Source organism: Protomyctophum parallelum (genome assembly GCF_964188405.1).
Source record: "Protomyctophum parallelum genome assembly, chromosome: 10".
Lineage (NCBI taxonomy): Eukaryota > Metazoa > Chordata > Actinopteri > Myctophiformes > Myctophidae > Protomyctophum > Protomyctophum parallelum.
The window spans coordinates 37,430,653-37,453,695 of record NC_139704.1 but is presented as its reverse complement, the minus strand read 5'-3'; the positions used below and the strand labels follow the sequence as shown (position 1 = coordinate 37,453,695).

Sequence of the window (23,043 nt, the reverse complement as noted above, 5' to 3'; positions counted from 1 at the left end):
AACCTATGCAACGGCAGTAAAGTGCAGGAGGCTATGGACCAGAGCGTGTAACCCAAAGCGCACGAGTCCTTGCAACAAAACAGTTTCAACCACTGTTCAAGTAAGTTTGAAATGTTGCAAGGAGTTCCTTGGTGCGGTTTGGGATTGAGTTACGGGACGGTATGTAGCCTACTTTAATTAGTCAAGTGACAAGTCCACTAACCTTTGCTGTGCTTGATCACGTTTGGCGTCTGTTTTCAAGCTGTTCTGACTGACAAATGAAAATAGTGTTTTATAAGTAACACAAGTGTTTTTTTATTTTCCAGGTTCAACAATTTAAGGACCTCTTTCTTTAAGGCTTATGGTCCATTAGCCCCATATGTAACCTCTCCCTACGCTCATAATGGTCCATTGACCAGAGCTAGGTTCAACTAGGCCTACATTCATCATAGCTCTGGTGGTCAACATGGTGTTACGGACCTCTGGTTAGATAGTTCTTCCACAAAATGTAGTGGTGAATAAATAACACTCGTAATATCACTGTACTGGTCCGTATATGTATCTCATATATTCAGAACTCACATTAAATTGACTGCCGCCAGCAGTCATGCAGCAGCACCGTGGTACGACGATTTTATAAATAAACAGGGACCACGTGGTCCGTTGACGCAGCCCTGGGCCTATGTGTCACGTGTCGGCCCGTCGGCCAATCAGGTGCGCAGGGCGTGATCTGCTCTCTGCCTCAGTGCCTCCTCCTTCAATCTTTTCTTTTGCTTGCAGCAACAATGAAAGATCCCGTTACTTTGTAGCGACCGTGTATCGCTTTACATTATTACGATGTTTATAATAGTATACCGCATAGGCATCTTTAGCGGTCCGTGCTACTGATAGAGGGGCCCGGGGCCCGCTGTGTGTTGTTTAGATTAATAACATCTATCTATCTCTCTGTCAGCATGCATCCTAGCTCTGATGATGGTGGCGGTGCTGCAGACATATTTGACTGTATCCAGAGAGGAAACACCGAGCAGTGCGTCGACTTGATCCAGTGCGACCGCTCCATCCTCAAGCATAAAGGTAAAGATCATACGATTTAGCATAATAATGCATTGGAGCAGCAGGGGTGAGGGGTCTTCAACGTTTTTCAGTCCAAGGACCCCTTCGCTGAGAGAGAGATGATGCAGGGAGGGACCCCACCGCCTTTACATAATTGTATATACAATATGTGTTGCATAGCCTATTAAACTTATCTTCATATACTTGTTTGACAGCACTCATCAGTGTGTGTTGGATTCATTTTAATGTGAATTTTCAGTTAACCACTTAAAACCTCAATACTTAATTAACTTCTGCTCTTTCCCATCCCCCCAACAAAAAACGTCCTTGCCGAAAATAGCAGATCTACAGCTTGTAGATTTGCTAGTAGATCTGCTAATGTTCCCCATAGAATAGGAATATTGGGGTTCAAGTGGTTAATGTAAAGAAAAAGTTCATATCACAAGATGCCGTGCCCCCCTGTAGTAACTCTAAGGACCCCACCCCTGCGTCCCGGACCCCCTGTTGAAGATCCCCTGCATTAGATATCTAGCCTACTGTACGCTACCCTACCACTAACAGTGCTTACTGTATGACCCTCAAAGTGTTGGCTATACGGACCTGACCCCCATCTCAAATAAATATGTTGTGCCAGGGAACCCCAGAAGTAAAGATTTAGTGTTAAAAATGCACACCTAGGCCGGTAATCCAGCCTGACGGCGTGCCGCGGGTTCGAGTCCTGAGCCCGTCAGCCTTTGCCCTATATCTTCCCCAAATCTCTCTCCCCTTTCCTGTCACATTACTGTGCTGTACCCTATTAAATAAAGGCAAAAAGTCATACAAAAAATATATATATAAAAAAAAAAAAAAAAAATATCACATCAAAGATTTGCACTAATTTTCAAGATTTCCCCCCCCAAAAATAGCAGATCTTTAAGCTCATAGCACAGCACAAAGTGATGCACTGTGAGCTGGTAGATTTGCTATTTCTGAATAGCCACGGTATAAAATATGGATTATCCTACATGTATTCAGTTACTGTGCAGTTTTGAGGTACTTTTACTTTACTTGAGGTAGAGTCAGGCTGGAAAATAATTTACTTGAGTACATTGAGTACAGTTTTACTGTAGAAGTTACTTTACAAGAGTATATCCATGCTACATAGTATACTTCCAGCAGGCCTACACTATATTTCAGAAGGATATGTTTACTTTTTAATCCACGACTACATATTTTGACAGCTTTAGTTACTATTTAGTTACATTGTATAGATTACTAATACAAAAACAAAACATACATTAACTGATGTATTACTATCATTTTGAATCCAGGAATTTCTATTTTCTACTTAGTACTTTCCCCACCACTGAAGGGAGTCACTCAAACCGTTTTCCCACATCAATGGTACTATTAGTACCATTGGACCACTGGACCAGGGCCCACTTGAAAATCTTAGCCGATAGGTTGCCATGTAAATTGGTCAGATGGGTGGGCCATGTGCATTCATCAATCAGTCGATTGTTTTCCGGCTAAAGGCCAGACCGCACTAATGCAACTAGTCACAACTCCTTGCTACGAAACAGTTTTAAGGCCAGTCCACACCAATGCAACTCCTTGCAACTGCCATTGGGCAGGCAGTTGCCAGTAGTTGCATTGGTGTGGACAGGCCTTCATATTAGTTCATTAGAAACATATTTTAAGTTCCTTTTTATTGATATCACAATTTTTATTTTCTTTCAAGACTTTTTTTAAATTATGTTAAAATAATGTTAGATTTAGTAGATTATCATTAAAATATTAGTGTTTTCTCAATTATTTGGTGGTCCAAAGTATCCTGACTGGTAGGCCCCGGTCCACAGGTTGAGAACCACTGCTATAGTAATTTGGGGTGGTTGACGCCGATCGTAGGAAGGAAGGTCACCGGTTCACCTCTCGGCCCACCACGTGCCGAAGTGTACAATGCTAAAGGAAGCATTTCCCCAAAACAAGACAGTAGTAGACACTAGACAGTAAAAATATGTAGGGTTAATTTAGCCATTTGTAACTCTGACAGGTCCATTTGGTTCCATTTGGTTCCGTGTGTGTGTGTGTGTGTGTGTGTGTGTGTGTGTGTGTGTGTGTGTGTGTGTGTGCGCGTGCTTGCGCGCTCCAGGTTGGGGTGGTTTCACCCCGCTCCACTACGCAGCCCTCCATGGTAACCGTGTGCTGGTTGACCTCTTCCTGAGTAACGGAGCTGACCCCAACCTGACGTGTGACGCGGGACAGACCGCCTTCCACTTCGCCTGCAGGTCAGTGAACATGATGAGCCCCCCCCCCCCCCCCCCCCCACGACAGTGGCGTTTGACTTGGTCGACATGACGTGTGCATCGTCACTGTCGGGCAGAAACCTCCATATTTTAAGCTTTTTGTGTATTTTCGTAAATTAACGGGTCACACAAAAGCTTCAAAAGTAGCAGATCCGCAAGCTTGAATCGCGGCACGAAGCAACGCGTTTGGAGCTTGACGATCTGCTACTTTTGCTGCTTTAGAATTTGAATCCTGAAAAGTAACAGTTTTGCACATAAGGTTTCCACCCTCCAGAGGATCCCTGGCTAATAAGCCAGGGATTTTATTCATGTTTTCCTCAAAGGTGTATTAAAGGCATATGAGGCTTATTAGCCAGGTCTCCTTTTATTTTGAGGGACAGTGATGTTTAACTTGATAGATGTGTATACCACTACCATGTGCCTGTCGACCAGTTAAAATACGGAAATCGTGACGTTTCGTGTCGGGAACGTTCCGAGACAAAGCCTATACCTCGGTGTGATATTTACGCCAAGGAAGGCTTTTGCCTGAAACGTTAGTTAGTCGCTGGTAGAGAGAGAGAGACAGTGAGACCTGTGTGGTCATAATAACAACAACTGGTTGTCCTCCCCAGGCATGGGAACATCTATGTCATGCACCAGATGATGCAGCATGGCGCTGACCTGCGCATCATCGATCTTCAGGGGAAGACCTCACTGCATCACGCAGTGACCGGAGGCAACATGTGAGTCAAATATAAACCGCACACACCACTGCCACATATCGTCTCTCTCTATGCACTGTATCTCTTTATTCCACAGGTGCGTTTCTTCGATCAATTTGACTGCAGATACATCGCCACTGACACCCTAATTGATCATACACTACAGTGTCACACGAAAGCATCAAAAGTAACAGAACTGCAAGCTCGAAATGTGGCGCGATGCATTTTGAACTTGTAGATCAGCTACTTTGAAATTCAATTTGAAATTGAATTCCTGAAAAGTAACAATTTTAGACATACAAAGTGTTGTTTGTATGTCAACACAACGTGAATATTATGCACCGATAATGCAACGTAATAATTTATTTACGAAACAAGGAATCTTTTCCACAGTGAATAAAGGCATCATCCTGTATGTATCTGGAACAACTCATTCATGCTTTTATTTCTTCCCGGCTGGACTATTGTAATTCATTATTCACTACCCTCAGTCGCTCTTCAATACACCGCCTCCAGTTGGTGCAGAATGCAGCTGCCAGACAAACACTTTTAGAAGGTCTCATATCATATATTTTGGGCACCCCTGCCCTACACTATGGAATGAATTACCCCAGAATCTGGGCAGACACATTCAAAAAGCTGCTAAAAACCCATTTGTTTCGTAAGCACTTTTGTTTGTAATACTGTCTGTACTGCATGTTTATATATTTTATCACTACTCTGTCATTGTGTTGCCGTTTTATTGTTGATCTATGTGTTGCTCTTGTTTTATTTCATTTTATTTATTGTACAGCACCTTGTGACATTTTGTTTGGATGAGGCATCAACTACTGTAAATGTATATAGCTTGAGGCGATATCTTAGCTGTCACGCTAAAAACAATTTGGATATCAATAGCATTAAATTATTGGATTAATGTTGCATTAATGGATCCAATATCCCAACTTGTGATGCGAGTTTGTACACAAGGCTATTTTTCACAAGCAACGCTGGCACACTGACACAACAAAGCATCAGGCAACCTTAGACAGTCTATGGGCCTAACAAACACTATGTCGTCTCTGTCGGGTGGAAACCTAACATGTCCAAAACTGTTCCAGGAATCACAAGATGTCTTTCCAACAATTCAAATTCTAAAACAGCACAAAGGCATCAAGAGTAGCATATCTAGTTTTGAGCTTGTGGATCTGACAACTGTGACGCTTTTGTGTGACGCTGTACTATGATCGAACACAAAAAGTAAAAATTTGCGTTTTTTGCTCCCGATCCGATTTTTATTTTGAGTGTCTGCTGATACCGATGTTTCCCGATCTGATATTTATATATTTTTGGAACACTTGCCATATAACTGTAGTACAATATCCAAAATCACATACAGTATCCAGTCCAATATCACAATATAATATTGATACTAGGGATATCCCGATCACGTTTATTTTTCACCCGATCCGATTCCGATCATTTGAAAATGACGTGATCGGCCTCGATTTCTGATCGGACCTGTACAACCCTAGAGATAAGAGGCTTCTTCCCGACAACAACGATGTAATGCCTGGGCTGGTTGTCCTCCTCAGCGTCGCCATGCACTACCTGTGGGAGACGGGCATGTTCCGGTTCTCTGACACAGACCTGTACCGAGTCACACCTCTCCACCTGGCTGCGTCCACTGGCAACACCGAGGTGGTCCGCTATCTGCTCCGAGTCCAGGTGAAACACCGTACATGCACACACACGCACACAGTCACACACACACACACACTAAGCATGCCAAGTGGGGATGCAACAGGTAATCGAGCTATTGTAAAAGATAGAAGTTATAGAATAATCAATGAATACGTTATTGGCAGTTGAATATATACTGTAGCTTGTTTTCACAAGTCATTCAAACACCCACTATGCACCACACCTGTGTTGAAAGCATGCATTCATGATGTCTGAAACATTTACAGTAGATCAGTGATTCTCACCCTTTTTATATTATCCATTGCAAAAATTGCCTTCTAGACGTCACAATCACAGAGACCACTTTAAACTAGAAGGCCTGAAGATCTAGTATAGCATTTAACCAACATGCATTATGCCACGGGACTCCTGTTTCATACATCATGCAAATGGTGCGGCCGAGGACTTGTCGTACGGCATTAGAGCCTATGTGGTACGCGCCCTAACCACTCGGCTAACGGGTCCTCAGTACCATTTTTATCTCTTGGACCCCAATCTACATTGTACAATCCTCAGTGTTAATTTAACCGTGAGATTGATGTACACATAGGACCACATTTGGTGCCTTATATACATGTCCCATAATAAGAAGACCATTTGGTTCCTACAGTCATTTAGCTGTGACCCTCTTCATCACTCTTTCTCCATGTCGGGTCCGGGGATCACCAGGGCAGGGTCCAAACGTACCTGTATTTTCAGTGGGAGTCGCATGGTTTGACGAGACAAGCATGCTCCCTGGCTGTCTTCTGCCCTCCTCCCCCCCATGGAACTCTCGTCAAATGTGACTCTCCCATTGAAAATGAATTGCGAGCTTGCGACACACAGAAGACACAGGAGACACCGAGGAGACAGTGTGAACGGCCCCTTAGAGTGTACAAATTGACCCATGGAGGACAAATGGAAATTGCCTCCATTCAGAGTTAAATAAACACGGAGAAAACATGGGATAAAATGTGATTCCGTGGCCTAAAGCATAACGTCTCTGTCGGGCAAAATCCTCTCATCTGTTATCTCATATAATATTCTAACGTTTTGTGAGTGTCCCTCACTTCACATGGGTGTGATCTTGATCTTACTGCAGCGTCACAAAAGCATCAATAGTCACAAATCCGAGCTTGTCGACTTGCACCACTCAGTTCACACGGGTGTGATTTCTTTGTTATTTCATTAGTTTTCGTTAACTATAACAACCTTGTACTCGGCCTCCTGTTTGCCAGAGGTGTGCAGTGGATGCGGTTGACCAGCAGGGTGCGACAGCGCTGCATGTGGCAGCGGAGCGGGGCTGTGTGGAGGTGTGCTGGACGCTGCTGCAGAAGGCCGGCTACAGACTGCTGCATGAGAGGAACCACAGTGGACTGACCCCTCTGGACCTCAGCAGGCAGGGCAAGACCTTCCGGTCAGTACATACCCTACTAGAGGCTAGAGCACTGTTATCCCCTTATTTTTGGTTTAATTGTTTTGTTCTCATCTGTTAAAACCGGGAAAGTATCTGTGTCGTTTTAGATTTTAGCTATAGCACATTGGTTGGCAATTCAAAAATAGCAGATATGCAAGCTCATAGTATGAAAAATCGTCAAAAGTCTTTGAATATATATTTTTTACATTTTTAACTAAAATCTTTGCTTCTGGGGGTCCCTGAAACAACATATTCTGAGAACCACTGATATATGTTGCAACATACATTTTTCAGTAATCTGTAGAATCGGCCTCAGGTCTTGAACACCTACTAATTGAACTTATTGAACACCAACTTATTTCTTTGATTTGAAGTCAAGTAGATCTACAAGCTCAAAACACGTCGCTTCGTGCCACGTTTTGAGCTTGTGGATCTGCTACTATCGATGCCTTTGTGTCAAGTTGGGCATTAATTTTCGGAAAGCAAAAGGTTAGAATATGGAGGGAGATAAGTGTTTCCTGCCTGACAGCAACAATATGCTTGTTCTTCCAGACATCAGCAGCTGACCAAACTCCTGAGTCGCTACATCAACGAGCCAATTCACCACAGACCCAAAGAGGATCATGGCAATGGTAAAAAAAAACATAATGTTTTTTGTTTTATGGGACACCCTCGAAAATGAGATGCTGGCATGCAATAAAAAAAAAATGATATTGATTGTGCTGATCAAACCGAGCAAACCGCTACTTTTCAGGATTCAAATAACAAAAAATAGCAAAAATATTTGGGGGGGGTCCCTGACATAAAGAAGTCTGAGCACCACTAACATAGAAACATAGGCTTTTCAGAAAACTGTCATGATTTGGAAGACATTTAGTAGAATCTGTTCTCAGGTCTTAATGGGTCTTAATTTACGGAAAAACGCAAAAAGTAAAAACGTGGAGACGAGAGGTTTCTGTCCTGACAGCACAGCAACGATAGGTTCATCATTATTATTTTATCCTCTGATTAGCCCTCTATTACTGGACGCTGCTGTTTCCATCCGTGGGTGGAGCTGCCATCCTGCTGATAGCGTCGGTGATGGGCGGCTACGGTGGGCTGACATGCAGCCTGCTGTTCCCCTGGTTGGCCAGAAGCATCTTCACCCAGTACCACCGCATGACCACATACCACAGGTATGTACCACCGTATGACCACTTAAAGGAGAATTCCATGCTAGAAGGCTTTCTTACCTTTCTTTATTTGTAGTTGTTACGTCCCCACCAAAGAGGTCCATGTGTTATTTTGTGCAAAAGCACATTATTGGCTATTTCCCCTACCATAAGCCCTCAATGAATTGCATTGAATTGAATGGGGCTATGGGGTGTTGTGCTAATTCGCTTATTTCCATCGCTCAAGAATAAAACAAATTGGTATATATCCTCTCTTCATAATGTATAGTATCCCAAGCGGCACACTTTACTACTTATTTCGATGGAAATAAGTGAATTAGCACAAAAACCCAACCCCCATTGGTAGCGGAAATAGCCAATAATGCACTTTTGCACAAAATAACACCTGGACCTCTTTGGTGGGGACGTAACAACTACAAATACAGGTAAGAAAGGTTTCTAGTATGGAATTCTCCTTTAACCACAGGTATAGCCCTTGTTCACTGTTCATACTCTGACAGCACATTTTGATTTAGCATTAGGCATTAGTCTTGGTCGTCTAAATAGCATAAGATTTTAGTCGACTAAATCTACAGTTTTTTAGTAGACTAAAATGTATTTCGGCAGGCGTTGTGAATGCCTGAGTTTACACTGTGTAGAAAATAGCCCATCTACAAGCTTGTAGCTTGTAGCTATTTTAAAGAGCCTTCCGTTTGCCGCTGCCTTTCACACAGTTATTTCCCCTCTTACTCTTCTGGTCGATTTTCTAATGAATGGATTTTTTAATCTCTTTTATTTGCACACGCATAGACATTGATATGTATTTGGCAGCAGACCACCATCTGAACATTATTTTGTTCCAGGGACCCCCGAAGCAAAGATTTGAGTTGAAAAACAAATTAGCAAGTTCGCTTTAAAAGATATTTATGTAGAGTTATAGACCCCACCTTCAGAACCAATGCTACGTGCTCATCTGTTGTTTTCATTGAGTGATCTCTGTTTTCTTTGTGTTTGTTCCAGGTTACCCAACCCCATCTACCTGGGAACGCTCATAGCTGGACTGTTCCACTCTCTCCTCTGCTTCTATGCAAGAATAATGCCCAATATCCTTAAAAAACTATTTTTAAGGACCTTTTTTGACCTATGTCTATATTTTAGTCGACGTCGTGAGCTTGTCGTTTGGCTATATTTGAACTATTTTTTAATATTTTTCAAAATAGTAAAAGATTCAAAATACAGTGTGTCGCATTCGTGACACATTGTGAGCTTGTAGATCTGCTATTTTCAAAAGATTTGTCTACACTTGCATAATGAGTACTTTCTACTTTTGGTACTTAACCCATTTTGGGCGGGAACCCCTTTTGGTGTTAGCATTATGTTATGCTTTAGCTATTGAAAAATAGCAGATCTACAAGCTCATAGTGCGCCACCGAGTGGCGCGCTACGAGCTCGTAGGTCTGCTATTTTTGAAAAATCTAAAAATGTCGGGATTTAGAAGACATTTTTTGGTCAAAATGGGTTAAAGTACATTTTGATGCCAATACGTTTGAGTATTTTACATTACAGAAATTGACTGACACCTTTTACCTCAAGTAATACATTTGAGTACTGTTTCCGAGACTGTAGTTATCTCCTCTTGTATATGTGAAAGTGACAGTCAGCTTTTGGCCCTTAACCGCGTGTGTTCAAGCGCGTGGCCGACCGGCACTCTGGTCCAGGTGTCCATGGTGCACTTCTCCCTGGTCATGGGCTTGTTCTGTAAGATTCTGACCCAGGACCCGGGGAATGTGGCCACGCAGGACTCCGACCCCCGCTACACCTGCGTCGCTGACCTGGTGGAGAACAACCAGAGCCCACACAGGTTCTGTCCATACTGTGAGGTAGGAACCGACAATGTCATATTACGGGTGGAACTACAGTGGAGGGGATTTATGGTTTATGTATGGACTAACTAGTCTCGGCTGTCTCGCGTAGCCAGACAAATATTCCACAATCTCCGGATACTATATACAGAGTCTGGATCTACACCTCCAGAAATCCGAACATGGAAGTTGGCATTATGTTCGTCATTTCCGTTCGCAAAAACATATTTTAAAATATATTTTAAAATGGTTACATATAATGTTTTAAATCCATTTCTGCTAAGCAGCAAGCTATATATGCTTAGATTATATTTTATTTATATGACAATTACAATACAAATTTGCGCGACTGTAAGGACGAAACAGAAGAAGCCTTCACGTCCTCTTTATCGCGTGTCTATGAATTGATTGCATAGGGCCTAAATGGAAACAAGACCGCAAGGACTTTTTTTGGTGCTATCCTCCTTTTTGGACTGAGTGTTTGACTGTACTCTGTTGCTGTTTATACATTCCGTCTAATAAACTATTAAATCTATCAATCAAATCACGATCAGAGCTTCCATGCACCAGTGACGTAGAGTCTGTGGGGGCCAGGGCCCCCATGAGGATTTTCTGGGAATTCCTAACATTTTAACACCTCTTGGCCCCACCCAAGTACTCAAATGCTAATCGGGTTTCTTTTGTTTTCACCTAGCCAGGTAGGTATAATATATGCCTACAGTACTGTGCTCTGCTCTGCTTACTTGTTTTCATTCACAATGAAACCACCACCAGCTAAGAAGGTCTTCGTCCAGAGAAAGCTACAGTTCGCCAAATTTACCAATCAGTAAATTGTGGGAGGCACCAGTCTGGCCACGAGACTATGGACTAATTACAACAGGGTTTCTCAAACCTTTTTTCAGCTCGAGACCCCAAGATGTGGGTCTCCCCGGGGCCCCAACTTACAAATTGTTGCTGTCAGGGTAGAAACCTCTTATCTCCATATCTTTTTTACTTTTTTGTGTTTTTTCCGTAAATAACGCCCTACTTGATCATACTACAGCGCCACACAAAAGCAGTGATGTAAATAGGTTTTCAGTGTAATGGGTTCCGGGACTTTTAGATGGGTCCCAGGGACATTTTATGTCATATTTGTCATTTTTACAAATTGCAGCGTTTAACTCCCATTTCAACCAATTTGGTTTGAGTTTGCACAAAATGGAGGCGCTTGTTTGTTATCTTTTCGATCGACGATTTCTACATAAATGTATTGTTTATTTAACGTCTGATGTGGCCATGCAAAATTTGTAATAATAATTTAAATGTTTTACTGTGATTTTGTTTTTAATGTGGATTCTGTTACAGTACAGTACAGTATTGCGTCCCAGGACCCCCGGAGGGTGATATGATTGCATAATTTCTCAATTTAGTGCGTCTAAGGATGCAAGATACAGGCTATAATTTGCATCATTGCAAAAATATCAAAATTAGCAAATCAGAGCTTGCAAATATTCTACTTTTGATATTTTTGATGAGGTTTCCACTCGACAGAGAGGAAGAATACTCTCTTCATGCCTTCGGCCTGGTGGAGACAATGAATAAATGATTGTAGGAAAGGATAGGGTGCTAGTGCTACCCTGTTTGAGAAATTGTGAAACACTGAAGTCCAGTAGATGGCGATATTAGCTCATAGACCACTGAGTATTGCCTGCACTTTTGAAAGGCAAATTGTAACATTGTGAAGATCGTGATACAGGAAAGGGTTTAAGATTGATGCAGTGACAGTCATGAGCTGAATGAAGTGTTCAGTATTGGAAACCCAAGGTATATTATTAAAAATAAGGTATTAATGGCAACCAATGTCATTTTCACTATAATGCAATTACAGACATCAGTTCCGTCGCACTGGGCTGGGCACACACATCGGAGGTTTGGTGAAATAATGGAGCTGGCTGGACAGCTTACAGTATGAACACAATTTATGCACGATAGCGACCTTTGGCATGTCCCTGCACTAACTACAAGTAATTTACAGAAAAACAAGCTCTGCACTAACAATATTTACAAGTAATTTACAGAAAAACAAGCCCAATAGTATAATAAGCAGACATGGCAACACTAACTGTACAGAGTAGACCTCTAGACCTACTCCACATTATAAACAGAGCTGGTACCTTCAAAAACATTTTAAATCTGAGGCTTGAGAAAAAAAATAAAGTATCACAAAGTGACTGCAAAATATTGCTGCTGTTTGTTTCAAAAAGCTTTATATACCTTGTACAACATATAACAACACAGTGTGACATCGCTCTGCTTACACAATGCTATACCTGTGTATATACTTTACCCATTTTCAACAGTTTTTCTTATATTTTGACACCTGCTTTGGCAATGTAATGTGGTGGTTGGTGGGGTGGGTGCACATATGTATGTATCTGTATCTGTGTACTGTATGTTTTTATGTATCTTGTTCATGTTTCATGTGTCCCCTTGAAAATGAGATGCTGCATCGCAAGGAGCTATCACTTAAAATCTGAAAAGAATATTAATAACCTGAATCTGTAAACGTATGTTTTCTCATGCCATTAAAGCTGCTTTGAATTGAATTAATAAGAGCGCACCGTGTGCTAATGGTCTTTCCCCGCAGCTGTTCCAGCCGGACCATGTCAAGCACTGTAAGCTGTGTGACGCGTGCGTGCAGGACTACGACCACCACTGCCTCTTCCTCAACCTGTGCATCGGCCGCCAAAACCACCGCCTCTTCGTGGTCTTCATCCTCGCCATGGCCGGCGCCCACCTCCTCTTCATCGCCACATCCGCCGACTACCTGCTGTACGTGGTCACCGAGTTGGGGGGCCGCGGCGCCACCTCGTGGCTCTCTCTGCTGGGCGCCGAGTCGTGGGTGGTGGCGCTGGCGGTGATGAACGGGCTGACGCTCCTCTGGGAGACGTGGCTGCTGAGCGAACAGTTCGACGGCATCGCCCAGGGCACAACCACGTACTTCAGACACTGCGACAGCACCGAGATAGTCCGACAGAGGTCCATGCGACAGCGCTGGGTGACGGTGTTGACCTTTTTGCTGGAGGGACGGAGGCAAATCAGGCTGGACAGGACCGCCATCGACATTTAAGCCTGAAGCAGGTGGTCTTCAACAGGGGGGTCCCCTAGGGGGTCCTCAGTGTTACTACTGGGGGGCGAGCAAAATCTTAATTGTGTGATAGGATCTGTTTTTTGTTTTTGTTTTTTTTAACCACTTGAGCCCTAGCATCACTATTCAGAGGAGAACTTTAGCCAAAAGTAGCAGATCTACAAACAAGCTCGTAGCTACTGTAGATCTGCTATTTTTGCGACAAAGAGGCTAAGGGGGGGAAAGGGCAGACCAAGCACAGAGTGAAAGGTCAAGTTTACTGGTTAACCGATTTAGACCTGAGGCCGATTCTGAAAACGCCTTCTAAATCCTGACCTAAGTTTTCTTAGGGAACCCAAAATGGGTTCCCGGTTCCCGTCCTTAATGGGTTAAATGTCTGAAACATTGACATGAATCCAACATACACTGATGATAGTGCTGTCTATGAAAAAGTTTAATATGCAACACAATTTTATACAATATGTAGTCGGGGGGGGGGGGGGGGTCCCTGCATGCTTCTTCTCTCTCGGCTAAGGGGTCCTTGGGCTGAATAACGTTGAAGACCCCAAGCCTAAAGGGCATTTCACACAGGGAAGCTACTGTGGCATCTACTGTAGTAAAACATTTTAATGCAAGGTGAGTGAGAAGGTAGGTAAGTATAGGCATGGGAGTGACACCCGGGCTTGATCCTGTGAAATTGCATGGCACATTCTTACTCATCACAAGCCCGCCCGTGACAAGAGCTGAATTGTGGTCGTTTTTTCTATGTGACGCACAGGACGGCAATGATTTGACACAGCTGAAGTGACACTCGACATCGGTCCATGGCTAAAACAGCGCGGCTAATCAACTCTGCTAGCTTACTAACTGAACTAATTTAAGTTATATCAGATATGTTTTATGTTGCTTTAGTTAATAAAGAATAAGGATGTACCAACAACAGTGGTGTTTTTAGCGTGGCATTTCTGGGGGGGTGGCAGTTTTAGTCTAGACTAGAGTTACAATGTAAATTCAACAGTTGCACGGATGCACGTCAGCCTCTAACTCTAAACAAGCCATGTATGATCTTGTGCACCAAATATTTCCATGGGTACCAGTCGCAGATCGCCTGGCATGATGGCATCTAGCCTACTCGTGGAGCGATTTTCTGTCTGTATTCACATGAAGTCTCTGTCACCATCATGAAATCTTAGTTGACCATTCATTATCGTACAAACAAAACAGGCTATGCGTTTAATAATTTTATTTTAGTTATGAAAGTATGAAATAGAGCTTAAAGGATCACTTTTTTAATATTATCTTCGTATAATTGGTCCTCAGTAATGCTCATTATAAGATGGCACCATTTCTACTCACACAGGGTCTCATTCGTGGGCTTTGGGCAGTTCATAAACCTGCCTACCAATGGCACGTTTAATGGGGATTCCAAGCTAATTGGAACTACAGCCTTTCTCTTTCTGTAAAGTTAGCATGCTGAAATAGAAGCCATTGTTTATTGCATTAAAAAGTAAAAGATTACAATTTGGTATTAGACTGTCCATTTCTCTGGTGTGCAGCTGTCTTGAAGAATTAATTGTCCTTCCTTAGTCAGATTACAGTATTGTTGGTCTCAAACAAACACATAGGTGATCCAAAGGAACCAGAAATTAACGTTAATTTCAATGCATATGAAAAGTTCTTGCATATTTACAAATGCCCCCCAAAATTACGTATGTTATTTAAATGATGGATACACCTACATACCAGTGGCACGTGGCACCATACAAATCATTTGTATGGTCGGTACCACACACTTGTGTTGCAGCTAGTAGGTGTATTCCTCTTTTAAATTAGAATGATTTGTTTGACAATCTTCAGATATAACAAAAACAGGTAGTTATAAAAGTAGATATTATTGGTAGTAGTGGACAACATTTTTTGTATAATGCTATTCCAATAGTGTATGTGTGTCAGTGTGTGCATGCCCAAATAGGACCACCCCAGTCAAAGAAGTCTGGACACGCCACTGATAACATCCATTGTTCATGTACTTGAATGTAAAATATTTTATTTTAATATGTGGAGGTGACTTATTAATGCAGAAAAACAAATGGCCAACAGGCCACCAACTAGGAATAATAGTTTTTAGTTCTCACTGAGGCTGCTAATTTAAAGCCATTCAAAAATGTGGTTGACATTGACATGATGGAGTTTCATGTTATAGTACTGAACTGTGTTTTAGCAGGAAAGGCTTTGGATGACTTCAATGTCGCATCTCACATCTGTTTTTATATTTCTTATCCGTAACCTTTTCAACTTGTGTTGTTGCCATTTCAAATAAAAGTTTGAGGATAATCCAGTTTCAAGTCATGCAAATACCTACACTGGCATCCAGATTTTGGGCAGGTCAACATTGAAAAATAATGTTTTACCTTGTAATGTTTTTATTGGTTCTTGTTACATTTTATAGTACTCACTTGTCTTGTTGTTTCAGTTGCTGCAGTCTTTTCACTTCCTCCACTCTGCTACCAATATTTTGTTTAATAAAGATTTTTAGAACAACACAATACTGCCTCACCAAAGTTGGTATGGTGACTTTATACATTGTCAGATACTTGAATGTGTCAAGACTCATTATATTATCATCACTTTACCCAAATACAGCTCAAGTGGAGTTTGTGAGTAGGCCTACGGTATTAATGTAGAGATAAGAGTCATAATAACCAGTATCCTCCACAAATACAAATACTCAAGTAAAGTACAGATTAAAGGGGAATTCCACAATTTCCACTCATTTTCAGAGGGAGATTCAAAGTTTTACTATGTCATTAATATACGTTAGAGCTGTTGTGTGGACATAATAAAACATTCCCCCATCATCATCAATCATTAACATTGTGAACGACATCTTGATGATGTCATCAATATGTACTTCACAATGTTAATGATTTTTTTCAGACCTACAATTCTACGAAACACAGAATGTTTTTTTTTTTTTAATTATTTCCACACAACAGCTCTAAGGTATATTAATGACATAGTAAAATGTTGGAAAATGAGTGGAATTCCCCTTTAAGTACTTGAGTAGCCTATTCAATACTTTTTTTCATCTCTGAGGGAAGACTTATTCACTGGTTAGGTTACTAGTTACTAGGCTACTAAACATACATTATACCACTTACTGTAGTACACGCGCACACGCACACACACACACACACACACACATGCACACACGCACACACACACACACACACACACACACACACACACACACACACGCACAGTTTCCGTATCGGCTGGCTCACACAGACAGACGGCAACAATATCTGACTCGGAGTCTGAGAAATATTATATTTCAATGGGAGCTGATGGGGAGGGAAGCCTCGCCCGGGGCACTTAACTGCTGCAGCCTCGGAGACAATCTAAATCAGAGCCGTTTGTAATCAAACTCGAACGCAGGATAATATACCCCCGATCTACAAGCTCACAACGCTTCACGGATATGACGCGTTGTCATTATGTAGATCGGCTCTTTTCGGTGCGCGACACCGACACAACCAAGTATAAATCACGTCTAGATGCTTCTAGACTCTAGAGGAATTCATTCGCCGGTCGGTATAGTGAGTGAACAGCACGAGGTGCCGTGGGTTTCAGCGTCGAGCGGACAAAAAAAAATCAAAATGGTGAGTAGCCTACCGATATAAATCAAACTATTTATTTCTGAAAAACAAGTGTCTTTTTGGGATTCATTATTTTAAACCAAAACTATTTTGGTCGCAAATTGACTGCGGCTGACATAAAGTTTTGTTTATCGCCGGTCAGCCTAGCCCTAGGATGATTTTGCGTTTTCCAATTCACCCCTCCCATGTTGCTGAGTAAGTGATGGCCCTGCAGGGTTCATATTTTGTCATGTTACAGCCTCTGCATCACGTACGCCGTACGGTGTGTTGTCTTTGTAGTTTGTACTCGCCTGCCCTGCCATGTTTCTACCCTTCTGCAGTGTTTAATGTGAACTGGAAAACTGTAAACAAATGGCATAGCTTAATATGTTTATCCTGTGGCATATTCAGCGAATCAGCAACACACACAAGGATAAAAACATCATGACTAGTGGGTGTTCGGTTTAGGTGTGCCAATGTGCAAGCAGCATAATTTAGATGGTAAACTTTTTCCACAGTAGCCATATTGATAACTTCAATGTAGGGTAATGTGTAGCCCTGCCTAATGCTAAATTATGCTATGGACCAGAGCTATGTTGCATTCCTGTCCCACTCCCAGGTGTTACCAATTGCTAATTAGGCTGACTGTAAAGGCTACTGGTATGTGTAGGCTGTTGCATAAAGGAAGAGATGCCCTATTTATGTCAATATGGTTGCCTGCATCATGTCATTTGCACACCGTGACAGTGACACACTCATGATGTATAGCTACAGCTTTGCTTACATCAAGGAGTACTGGCAGGCCTTATGTATTTGCCATGTTTTTACCCTCCTGTAGTTTTGAACCAGAAACGCTTGACAATGCAAGAGGTTTTGTTTTGAGACTAATGATTCCAGATTACACTATCTCCACCATAATGCTATATGTAGCTTTATGGCTACCGGCACTTCATCTGCTACTATAATGAAATGATAACTGGGGTACAGACTGGTTCAGGATGTGAGGTGTTTGCAGTCTTGACATGGAGGATGTGAGGACATGTGACTTATTTGTCTTCTATAATGGCCATTATTTACAGTATTGGGTAGCCATTTTACTAGGGATGCACAAAAAGGGAAATTCTTGGCCAATACCGAATATAGGAAACGGTTGGCCAAATACAGAATATCCGAATATGATCTTTTTTCCTACCATTGCTGTCATGGCATAAAGCTACCTGATTTATGGCAAAATAAATGGTTATGGCAAAACTTTACTTGAATAATAATCACTATTAGTGATGGTAGATTAATCGCCAAACGCATCGGTATCGGCAGATTTTGAGTTGTTTTTAGATTAATCGGCATCGGTTCGATTAATGGTCTGTGTTTACAGATAAACAAGCCCAAGGTAACAGCTTTGAACAGATCTACAAGCTCACAATATTAAATATAAAACGTATTAAAGTTAAATCTGACTTGCCTAAGCCTGCAGTGCAGATACCCTGTTACATGTATTTCCATTCAGAATGGACAATTATTATTTTTCAATACAGAATGAGATCATATTGACATCGGTAATATTGGTTAACGGCAATTAATTATATCGGCCAAAATGTCTCATCGGCACATCCCTAATCATGATTATGGGTCCATAAAGCTTTTATTCAGCTCTTTTCAATGCATTAATTGCATGCACTATTCAGTGATACAATTTCTGCCTATCGGGGGCGAAACCGAATAGGCCGAAAATGCATTTTTAGCCATTTTCTGCCGAATACTTTCTGCGGCCGATTATTCACTACATTTTACTACTGTCTATAGCAATCAATTCAGAGTTCTCATTTGTTTTTGCTGCTGCTTTTCACTTCTTCTTTTGCAGCGTGAGTGCATCTCTATGCATGTGGGCCAAGCCGGAGTCCAGATGGGCAATGCTTGTTGGGAGCTTTACTGTCTGGAGCATGGCATACAGCCTGACGGACGGATGCCCAGTGACAAGAATGTTGGCGTTTCAGACGACGCCTTCAACACCTTCTTCAGTGAAACTGGTGGAGGAAAGCACGTCCCCAGGGCCATCTTTGTCGACCTGGAACCCACTGTCATTGGTCAGTACTAGCCCCAATGAAGATGACTGGTTCAGATGAAATTCCTGAAAATATTTTGAAATGGAAAACTGTTTTCTAGCCCTGGAAAAGCCGACCCCCATCTGAAAATATGTTGTTCCAGGGACCCCCCAGAAGCAAAGAATATATATTTGATTTTGCAGCACTCGTGCTGTGCTATGAGCTTGTAGATCTGCTATTTGTTCAATAGCTAAAATATAACTTGATGCTTAAAACACCAAGGGGTTCTCACCCAGACTGGGTTAATAAAAAACATATCTAACATTACATGAAATGTGTAACATATGAAAGTAGTTTTGTGCCAAAGGTACTGTGTGATTGCAGCTTAATGAATGCTGCACATGTAACAAAGAACAGACATGGAAGCTCACAATGTGCTTCAGGAGGATGCATTGTAAGCTTGTAGATCTGTTCTTTTGTCACATTAAGTGACAGTTCATTCCCTCACACTGAACCAGGACAGTATTGACCAAAACTACATCGCATCATTCAGTAAATTGCTGAACGATTTGAATTTACTCAAGATTGAGGTCGTCTCGTTCAGCACTGTTTCCGTTGCCTGCCTCAAGTTGATGGAAGATTATCTACTTGACTCCAAAATGACAATGTAAAATTGTATAATTTGTTATAGATTTCGTTTGATGCAATGATTTTCTACTTTAAAAAAAAAAGTAATAATAAAAGTCTACTGAAAACCTTCTATTGACAGATGAGGTGCGTCATGGAACATACCGGCAGCTGTTTCACCCTGAGCAGATGATCACAGGAAAGGAGGATGCTGCCAACAACTACGCCCGTGGGCACTACACCATTGGCAAGGAGATCATTGACCTGGTCCTGGACAGAACTCGCAAGCTGGTGAGGGCTCTGACTTTGTTGTTGTTGGCTAAAACTGCTTAGCTTGTAGCTTCCGTTTTTGACCAACTTATTTTTCTTCTCTTTCAGGCTGACCAGTGCTCTGGCCTCCAGGGATTTCTTATTTTTCACAGCTTTGGTGGTGGCACTGGCTCTGGCTTCACGTCCCTGTTGATGGAGCGGCTCTCTGTTGATTATGGGAAGAAATCTAAACTCGAGTTTGCAATCTACCCAGCTCCCCAGATCTCCACTGCGGTAGTGGAGCCCTACAACTCTATCCTCACCACCCACACCACTCTGGAGCACTCCGACTGTGCCTTCATGGTGGACAATGAGGCCATCTATGACATCTGCCGTAAGAACCTGGACATTGAGAGGCCAAGTTACATCAACCTCAACAGGCTAATTGCCCAGGTTTTGTCCTCAATCACTGCCTCGCTTCGCTTTGATGGAGCCCTGAATGTTGACCTGACAGAGTTCCAGACCAACTTGGTGCCATACCCACGTATCCACTTCCCCCTGGCCACTTACGCACCAGTAATCTCTGCTGAGAAGGCCTATCACGAGCAGCTGTCTGTTGCAGACATCACCAACGCCTGTTTTGAGCCGGCCAGTCAGTTGGTGAAGTGTGATCCTCGTCATGGTAAATACATGGCATGCTGTCTGCTGTACCGTGGCGATGTGGTGCCCAAAGACGTCAACTCTGCCATCGCAACAATCAAGACCAGGCGCAGCATCCAGTTTGTGGACTGGTGCCCTACAGGCTTCAAGGTGGGCATAAACTACCAGCCTCCCACAGTGGTTCCTGGTGGAGACCTGGCCAAGGTCCAGAGGGCTGTATGCATGCTGAGCAACACCACAGCCATAGCTGAGGCCTGGGCTCGTCTTGACCACAAGTTTGACCTGATGTATGCCAAGAGGGCCTTCGTCCACTGGTACGTTGGTGAGGGCATGGAGGAGGGCGAGTTCTCTGAGGCCAGAGAGGACATGGCCGCCCTGGAGAAGGATTACGAAGAGGTGGGAGCCGACAGTGTCGGAGAAGAGGATGAAGAAGGAGAAGAGTACTAGAAGACCACTCTTTGGCAACCAAACCTTTCTAATTAACCCATTCTAGACGGGAACCCCTTTTGGTGTTTTAAGCATTGTGTTATACTTTAGCTATTGAAAAATAGCAGATCTACAAGCTCATAGCTACGAGCTTGTAGGTCTGCTATTTTAGAAAATCTATTTCGTGAAAATGCGGCACAATTCTTTTAATATATATATATACTTTCAGAGCGAACGTTTTTTCAGGCCATGGGTTAAAATGTATAATTTACACCCCTACTACTACCACCGTCACTATTGTCTGGGGCAAACTTTCATCAAAAATAGCAGATCTACAAGCTCATGGCGTGTCCCATGTGAGCTTGTAGAGCAGCTATTTTGGGGGAAATATTTGGTGTAGAGGCATGTGGAGTAGATCCAGGGACACTGGTCAAAGTAACCATTTAGGCCTGACGTCGAAATAAATGGTCTTCTGAAAGAATATATATTCAAAGATTTCTGTGACATTTTCACGATTTAAAAAAAATAGCAGACTTGCAAGCTCGTAGCATGCCACTCGGTGTCGTGCTATGAGCTTGTAGATCTGCTATTTTTCAATAGCTAAATAATGCTTAGTTAAAACACAAACGGGTTCCCGTCCAGAATGGGTTAAGTGACTTACACAAGTGATCTCATCAGAAATTAACTAGTTGCTTCAAGTTTGAACTTTCAATGAAACTGTTTGGCTTCCTGTGCAGTCAATGATGAGTAAATATAATTGTGACATGACCATTTGTATAGATTTGAAGCTGTCATTTTTCAAGTGGTAGGAGCAACAGTTTTACATGAAACTAACATATTAATGTACACACTTTAGAAATGTCCCTTTACCTTGCCTCTGAATTAAAAAGCTCAAACTTTATTCCAACAGTTGCATTTTTGTTTTGTTTACAGTACCCAAATGGTGTATGACTAATAGAAAAAGTGGTTTTATAGACTGGCACTAAAATACTTGATTTTTAGTTGACCTGTGGGGTGTGGGCTGTGTGATGACTGATGCCTCAGCAACTGAAATGTCCACATTCTTTATCCTGTTTTCAATTGTATTCATCCGGGGAAGGTTTGCTGATGCAGGCAAGCCCTTTGTCAGATACTCTTGTGCCTTTAATCACCCAAAGTACTGTACATGGCACTGGTTCCCAAACGGTGGGTCACGGACCAATTCTATTTGTCATGACTCAAGTAAAAACCCTTTTGTTGTTCCACTATTTTGGGTCAGGAGATCTTAGTATAATCTGAATTGACTTTACAGAAACACGTTTTTGTTTCTGACTAAATCTCTAATCTTCTAGCCCACAAAAGAAATCGGGACCACGCTCCAGTTTTAGGACAGCGTCCTTGGTATTTGGCATAATCTCACAGTCGGAACTGACTTTAAAAACACATTTTCCCTGTTTTCTGATGTTTGTTTCGAAAAGATCAGGACAATGCTCCAATTTCTGATTGTATCGACACCTTGCCGGGATTCTAGTATAATCTGACAGACAATAGGAATTGAGTGGACAAGTGTTTTCTGAGGTTTATTTCAGAACAAACATTTTCCCAAATTTTTAACCCACAATCATCATATTTTACCATTTGATTTTGAAATGTGTGAAACATCATAGACAGACATTACGGCGGTTCCCAAACCTTTTTGGCCATGCACCCCCTGTTACCTCCAGACCTAGCGGATGCACCCCTCACATGGAAATATAAATTGCATAAGCTATATAGACATATTTTATCCACATATATGAACCTGAATATGGCATGCATTACTTGCCATAATATTGGCATATGTTAATATATTTAAAATAAAACCATTAGACTTTTCATGTCGTGCACCCCCTAGAAGGCGCTCGCGCACCACAATTAAGGGGTGCACGCACCACAATTTGGGAAGGGAAAGGGGAACCACTATAGTAATAATTAGACTATACTATTTTGAAAATCACTTTACCAGGTGATGTACTGAATACTGATGTAGTGGTCTGGGTTATACTGTCCCGCCACTGGAGGCATCGCTCAGACTGACAGATTGCAGACTGGAGGGTGAGTGTGATCATGATACAGAAGATGAGAGGGCTCCGTCTTTTGAGCTAATTTAGAACTTCCTGTCTGAGAG

The 23,043-nt window shown here is 42.1% G+C and overlaps 2 protein-coding genes across 3 annotated transcripts; both read left to right on the top strand.

Moving 5' to 3' along the window:
* The first annotated feature begins 771 nt into the window (after positions 1 to 771).
* LOC310865401 (uncharacterized protein) lies at positions 772 to 14,197 on the top strand. Its single transcript, XM_083774500.1, has 10 exons — positions 772 to 1,053; positions 3,164 to 3,299; positions 3,929 to 4,039; positions 5,593 to 5,725; positions 6,958 to 7,136; positions 7,689 to 7,768; positions 8,149 to 8,311; positions 9,308 to 9,391; positions 9,978 to 10,167; positions 12,776 to 14,197. The coding sequence occupies exons 1-10, from the start codon at positions 933 to 935 to the stop codon at positions 13,256 to 13,258; spliced, it is 1,680 nt and encodes a 559-aa protein (XP_083630626.1). The 5' UTR covers positions 772 to 932; the 3' UTR covers positions 13,259 to 14,197.
* Positions 14,198 to 16,581: 2,384 nt separating this feature from the next.
* On the top strand, positions 16,582 to 21,779 carry LOC310866227 (tubulin alpha chain-like). 2 transcript variants are annotated; one of them, XM_083775718.1, is made up of 4 exons: positions 16,582 to 16,917; positions 18,755 to 18,977; positions 19,705 to 19,853; positions 19,941 to 21,779. In XM_083775718.1, exons 1-4 carry the CDS (start codon positions 16,813 to 16,815, stop codon positions 20,916 to 20,918), a joined length of 1,455 nt encoding a protein of 484 aa, XP_083631844.1. In that variant the 5' UTR covers positions 16,582 to 16,812; the 3' UTR covers positions 20,919 to 21,779. The 2 variants fall into 2 exon arrangements, with proteins under 2 accessions (XP_083631844.1, XP_083631845.1); XM_083775719.1 differs by having other exon boundaries at positions 16,792 to 16,921; positions 18,761 to 18,977.
* Positions 21,780 to 23,043: the final 1,264 nt, after the last annotated feature.

Excerpts from the sequence above, each read along its gene's own strand:
- LOC310865401 (XM_083774500.1), top strand. The coding sequence starts at position 933 with ATGCATCCTAGCTCTGATGATGGTGGCGGTGCTGCAGACATATTTGAC. Across the intron at positions 1,054-3,163 it reads CTCCATCCTCAAGCATAAAG|GTTGGGGTGGTTTCACCCCG; the intron begins GTAAAGATCATA and ends TGCGCGCTCCAG. Across the intron at positions 7,769-8,148 it reads CAAAGAGGATCATGGCAATG|CCCTCTATTACTGGACGCTG; the intron begins GTAAAAAAAAAC and ends TCCTCTGATTAG.
- LOC310866227 (XM_083775718.1), top strand. The coding sequence starts at position 16,813 with ATGCTTCTAGACTCTAGAGGAATTCATTCGCCGGTCGGTATAGTGAGT. Across the intron at positions 16,918-18,754 it reads GACAAAAAAAAATCAAAATG|CGTGAGTGCATCTCTATGCA; the intron begins GTGAGTAGCCTA and ends CTTCTTTTGCAG. Across the intron at positions 18,978-19,704 it reads CCTGGAACCCACTGTCATTG|ATGAGGTGCGTCATGGAACA; the intron begins GTCAGTACTAGC and ends TTCTATTGACAG.